Here is a 6,458-nt window from a genome sequence, read left to right on the forward strand (position 1 = left end):
ATGCCGGGGGTCCATGCCGCCGGGCCCTCGCAGACCTCCTCCTCTGGGCATCAGCCCCGAGGTGTGGATGTTGCTTTTACCTGCTGCAGCTCCAGTCCAGCCTGCCTGTATAAAACCTCCACGTGAACTTTGGTTTCATCCAAGCTGTGGTATACTCTTGTAAAAAAAAGTCTTTTCTTTGGGCTTTTTTTCCCTGAAGACTCAGGTTTCTGTTTGCTTTTAAGGATGGGTGAGGCCAAACTGAAGTAAAATCACACCCTGGGCTGGGCTTGGAGGGTGTGGCTCCCTCCTGTCCGTGCTTCCAGCCTTTCTTTGATGAAGGTTATTCCCCTTCAGCTCCTTTGGCATAAGTACCCATGTAGTCTATGGCTGAGTCATTTCAGTCAGTACCATGGGTCAAATTAATAATTTAGCATGTAGGGTTAACACAAGTTTATATAGTAAGCAGGTAAAGACATTGTTAACAAGATCAGCTGTTTTACAGTAGAACCTTTACACTTAGGAAAGTTAAATCAGAACCTGACTTTTACCAAGATATCTCCCAAACTGCCAGGTAATAAGTAGTTGTTTCACAGATGAATAAACTAAGAGGCAGGTGATCCAAGTGGTTTGCCTTCTGACATAGAAGAGGTGCCAGAAATGGAGATTTAATCTGGGTATAGTAATCCTTCTTTCCATAAGGTCTACTTAAATGGAGAACACTAGTCTTTAGTATAAATCAAGTTGAAATTGACTTGGGTTTGCGTTTAGTCATACTGTACAGTTTGTATAGAGCAGTGAAGAATAATTTTGTCAGGAAAGAGGGAAGTGAGCAGCTAGCTCAACCTTTTTACTAACTCCTCCAAATACCAGCAACTGCTATAAGTTTCCCCTTTTAAATGACTACTGCATCAGAAATACAGGTCTGACTTGAGGAGGAGGCAGTAAAAGAAGGAAGCAGGTCAAGCACGTAACTTCTGCAGCTGAAGTTTTGCTGAGTGCAAGACCAAGGCTGCAGTTTCAAGTCTTCTCTCTGTGGCTGCACGAACCTCCCTCCTGCTCTCCCACAGTGCAAAGTGCTTCCTCTGACACCATGTTCTCTAGTGTGCACCCTAAAGCTACGCAGAGCTTGAGAAGAAGGTGCTAAAAGCTTTAATGAATGCACTGTTAAGCTATGTTAATGAGTATTATGGGCTTATAAAACTTTATGAACACATAAACCCAGGTACATTGTTAGATGAAAGGTACCAAATCTTTCCTTATCCTGTAAAGGCCAGCTTTTGCGAAGAATGGGATATGATCAAGGTTTAGGACTTTTTAGAAAAGGAATGCAAGCATAGACAAATAGTAACTTATTAAGATGGTTCAGAGGAAGGAGCGTGTCAGTGAGAAATTTGCCTGTGGGGGAAAACCTCCACCTAAAGATAAGACCATGTTAACATGTAGATGTTTGCAGATCTCTAATTTTGGCATAATGGAAATACAGGGTCTGATTATTCTGAGCTCAGAACAATAGAGGAATTGCACCCAGCTGGGTATACAAGGCCTTTCTGTAAGAGATTCTTTATCCCGCTTTCAACTAAGTTTTATTCTAAAACAGGAGCAGGAAAGACATCTTAGGAAGCTTTATTCTTTGGAAATTGTAGAAGGTGAAGACCGCAATGGTAGCTTTTGGTTAAGGCTCTGTCTCCCAGCATTGTAAAAAAGAGGGAGGGGGTGGCAGTCCTCTTGAAGCGTGTTACTCCGCAATGCTAGTGCTCCTATAAAGACTGAGAATGGTATAAAATCGTAGTGCTATCTCTCATCCTAAAGAAAGAAGGGTTCCAGCTTCTGTCAGCTAAAGCTTCACAAATATAAGTGAAGTACATTTTATGTTCTAGAAAAGTCTTCATTCCTAAGATGTCAGAAAACAGTAACGTAAGGGTGACCGGTATCATAAGCTTCACCCTATGGAAATACATACTTGATAGAGATTATGGAGACTTTCACATAGCTACTATCCTTCCTTTGTTAATTTCATATGTGATGGGTATTATTTTTGTTGGATTAGAACTACTAGTCAAAATTAGTAGGACATCAAGTAAGCAAGCGTGTGGTGTGTTATTAAGCATGTGAAAACTTGCTCTAAATTATGTCATTGTGTTTGATGTTGCATTTCAAACTGAAAGTTACAACACTGTGGAATCTCCCCCTTTTTTTTTTTTTTTTAATTCAATGTGTGAGGCCCCAGTACTTAAAAGGCACCTCTCTATGCTTTCAGCTGTAACTGCACACTAGTTCACCTGCATACTTACCTTAAGGGTCACACTTTTAGTTCTTCCAGCCTGACTTCACTATACACCTAAACACACCTAAACCAGACTTCGTACAGATGTCCATCTCCCTAAGATAAATTAGAGATGCAGGTTAAAATATTTACAGCTGTAACTCTGAAAACAGAGTACATTTCATAGTAAGAAAGATGTTTGTATAATGCTGTTAGTCACAAATAGTTTGTGGTCTCTGCCTGCTGGTGGCTTGAATTACAAAATACTTGGTTATAGTACTTCCTTAAAATATTGCTGATCCTTATAGCAGTGCTAGACATTTGTGCAGTGATCTGCACCTTCCCCCCCACCTACTACACATGGATCAATTCCCCCAGTCAGTTTGCAATGCTGTGGGCGTAGTGGTGGATCCAATGTGCAGTGCATCCCCATGGCAGCATTACTACCAAAAAACTCTTGTGATGCCAGGCCTCAGTTTCTTACATGCATCCCTTTCTGAGATTTGCAAGTAGCAGGTTAAAAGCAACAGTCTTAGAATTAAAAGCTAAGGTGATACTGGGGTAGCTTAAAGAAAAGAAGGGAAAAAAAGAAAAATCTTACACTGAACGGCCTACAGCAAAACCCAGAAGTGGACACAGCGCACACTTCTTTTTCTTAAATTTTCTTACCCTTTTTTGTGGGGTAGCAGTTATTCTTAGAACTGTTCAGAAAGTTATTCAGAGGCACTAAATTTTTCTTGAAAGTAGTAAAAATGAAAGGAGCTGTATCTCAAATACCTCAGTATTTCATTAACCTTTTAACTTACAGATGAAAATTTTGGAAGACTTTCTTTAGAAACTCTTGGCTTTTGCAATTAGAGGTTGGTTTGAAGTTCAAACCTGCACTGCGTTATCAGGCAATGAATTTGTGAGTCCAGATGGCATTTGAGTGGCAAAGTAAGCTGTTTAAGGATATCCTGTTCCTGATCAGTTTACCTGCATGAGGTAGTACTTACAAAAAAAGACACCCAGTTCTGTAATCCAGTTCTAGGCTGCAGTTTTCTCAACAGCTATAGCAGCTGCATAGCTGTGCCGTTATCCCTTCACAGAATACTGAAACAGGAAAAAGGTGCTTAAGAAGAAATGGGACTAACAAACAAAAACAATGTAGTGCCTGTGAAATAAAGATGAAAATAAGATTGGCGTATCCTAAATCTTGTTGCAACCCAGACTTGGAGCATAAAAATGTAAAATCAGTTGCTGGAATCACAAAACCAAGTGCATTTAAACAATGGTAACACAACACTGCTGTGCTCTTAGATTTGTGCATTTGCAGTGAGTTAACAAAAATCAGCTTTAGGCTGTAAGTGTTGCCTTTCACCTTAAAAAGGTACTTCAGCAATTCAGTCACAGCTGTTCCCACAACTCTGAAAGCTGAGGAGCTATACAATACTAATTTCTTTCTCCCTTCCTCATCAGCACTTTCCTGATGGTATTTCTAAGCTCGTCTGCAGGATATTGAAGAGACTGTATCTCACATAAAAATCTTGAAAGGCTTCAGGGACCTGCTTTCCCATTGAGAAGATATAGCATGACTCCTAGGAAGTGAGTGGTAAGTTACAATTATAATGAAATCTCTGTCATTACTGAAGTATGTATAAGACATTTGTGTCAAACTCTGAAGTGTGAATTAACGTCAGATACCTGCTTCTCAGCAATGTATCTGACTTACTGGCTTTAATTTTGTCAGATGCAGCTGAATCAGCTCTGTTTTCTTATTGAACTTCAGTTTGTAGTCTTAGTACAACAGAAATAGTGTCTCACAAAACCTATCTGCCTCTCCCAATCTTTTTCTGGAAAAATAAACTAATTTTATTCATCAATTTTCAACAGAATATTTTTGGATGAGCTATGCACCTTCTTACTGTTACTAAATAGGAATGCAATTATTAACCAGTAATTTTTAAAAGAAACCTTTTAGTCTTTGAATGACAGTCATGTTTCATTTTATTTTAGGATTTTTCCTTCCATCTCCCTGAGAAAGTCACCAAATTCCTGAGAAACATAAACTGTTTTTTCCTGAAGTTGTTGAAGCTGATATGAGCAGAGTGGAGGGCAATTTTTTTTTTAGCCCTGCAGAGCTACCTGGTATTTGAAATGCTGAAGAGGAAATTACGGTTTTGCCACAACTTGCGCTTCAGGCTTTTATTGTGTCTAACTCTTATTTTAGTAATAATTTCGGTTTTGAAAGTCAACCAGAAACAAGACTTCTTAAATCGGAGACATCTAGAACTGACAGAAGAAGATCCTGTTGTCAATGTTAACTGCACCAAGATTATAGAGGGGGATATAGAAGAAATTCAAAAGGTAAAGCTTGAGACATTGTCGGTGTCATTTAAGAAACGCCCCAGACTAACAACAAATGATTATATTAACATGACAGCAGACTGTGCCTCCTTCACCAAGACTAGAAAATACATTATGGAACCTCTCAGCAGCGAAGAAGCAGAATTTCCAATTGCTTACTCAATAGTGGTTTATCACAAAATTGAGATGCTTGATAGACTTCTAAGATCAATCTATGCCCCTCAGAATTTTTACTGCATTCATGTTGACAAAAAGGCTCCAGAATCTTTTTTTGCTGCTGTGAAGGGAATAGTCTCATGTTTTGATAATGTCTTTATTTCCAGCCAGTTAGAGAATGTTGTATATGCTTCTTGGAGCAGGGTGCAGGCAGATATTAACTGCATGAAAGATCTCTACAGAAGAAGTTCAAACTGGAAATACCTAATAAACCTCTGTGGCATGGACTTTCCTATAAAGACCAACCAGGAAATAGTAGAGAAATTAAAAGCCCTTAAAGGTGAAAACAGCTTGGAAACGGAAAAAATGCCTGTTTATAAAGAAGTAAGGTGGAAAAAACACCATGAGATTATTGATGGTAGAATAAAGAATACAGGCATAGACAAACAACTACCACCTCTCAGTACTCCAGTTTTTTCTGGTAGTGCCTATTTTGTAGTTAGCAGAAGATTTGTAGAATACGTATTAGAAAGCAGCAAAATACTTAAGTTCATTGAGTGGGCAAAAGACACTTACAGCCCAGATGAGTACCTGTGGGCAACAATTCAGAGAATCCCTGAAGTCCCGGGTGCAGTTTCTTCTAGTAACAAGTACGATGTTTCTGACATGAATGCGCTGGCCAGGTTTGTCAAGTGGCAGTACTTTGAAGGTGACGTGTCCAAAGGTGCACCTTACCCACCATGCAGTGGAGTTCATGTTCGCTCTGTCTGTGTTTTTGGGGCAGGAGACCTGAACTGGATGCTACGAAACCACCACTTCTTTGCTAATAAGTTTGACACTGATGTTGACCCTTTTGCAGTGAAATGTTTGGAAGAGTATTTGCGACACAAAGCTTTGTATCTGAAAAAGAACTGAAATGTTGCATGCTCCTGTTACAAAACATAGGTACAAATAGTGTAGAGCTATGTACTTTAAGATGTAAAACTGATACTGTTGATGGGTATAATAGTTGTCACTGTGTTGGTGAAGACGCCCTCTGTGCCTTGTCCATGGACAAGGGGGAGAGAAGACATATCTCGAGTGAAAATGGGGATGCCTTGTGTTGCACACTGAGGATTGGAACTTTGGGTACAAAATCGAAGACAGCAATTTTTGGAAGGCCAACTGTTTGGAATATTTATTATCTAAAAGATGTAATTAATGGACTTCCTTTGGCTAAACTATTTGTTTTAAGGCTTGGAAAATGCATGTTGTTCATGTGGGGATGGGAGGGAAGGAAAAAAGCAGCTGGACTGCACAGACTTCATACTGAGTGCTGAAAGATCTCAGGAAAATAACATTAGAATTGATGTGAAAACTACACAAAAGGGAATATACCAAAGCCAGCTGTCATAATTTAATTTAAATCTGATTTCTGTAGCTCTGTAATATGTATTTCTTAATTGTCCTGAAAAAATCATCTTCAGCATGGAGTATTAAGGACTTGTGTTAAAATTTTTGCAGCCAAATCTTGCTTTTGTACTCTTAAGCTCCCCTGATAATGTGATATAAAGTTTATACACTAGTTTGTAATTACATCTTCTCAGGGAAACTTCAGTTTTATGCCTGATCAGTTAGACTTGTAATTTTATGCTTGCTGTATCAGGAACCTTGCTTTTGGATCCAAAATGACTCAAGTTTCTCAAAAACTTAAAAGAACTGCAGTAGTGTC

At 39.1% G+C, this 6,458-nt stretch overlaps 1 protein-coding gene across 1 annotated transcript; it reads left to right on the forward strand.

The window, feature by feature from the left end:
- The first annotated feature begins 3,715 nt into the window (after positions 1-3,715).
- GCNT1 (glucosaminyl (N-acetyl) transferase 1) lies at positions 3,716-5,999 on the forward strand. The gene is made up of 2 exons (XM_009635455.2): positions 3,716-3,836; positions 4,241-5,999. Exon 2 carries the CDS (start codon positions 4,382-4,384, stop codon positions 5,660-5,662), a length of 1,281 nt encoding a protein of 426 aa, XP_009633750.1. The 5' UTR covers positions 3,716-3,836; positions 4,241-4,381; the 3' UTR covers positions 5,663-5,999.
- The last annotated feature ends 459 nt before the right edge of the window (positions 6,000-6,458 follow it).

The sequence above is a fragment of the Egretta garzetta genome, unplaced genomic scaffold, assembly GCF_000687185.1.
Source record: "Egretta garzetta isolate BGI_Z169 unplaced genomic scaffold, ASM68718v1 scaffold173, whole genome shotgun sequence".
Lineage (NCBI taxonomy): Eukaryota > Metazoa > Chordata > Aves > Pelecaniformes > Ardeidae > Egretta > Egretta garzetta.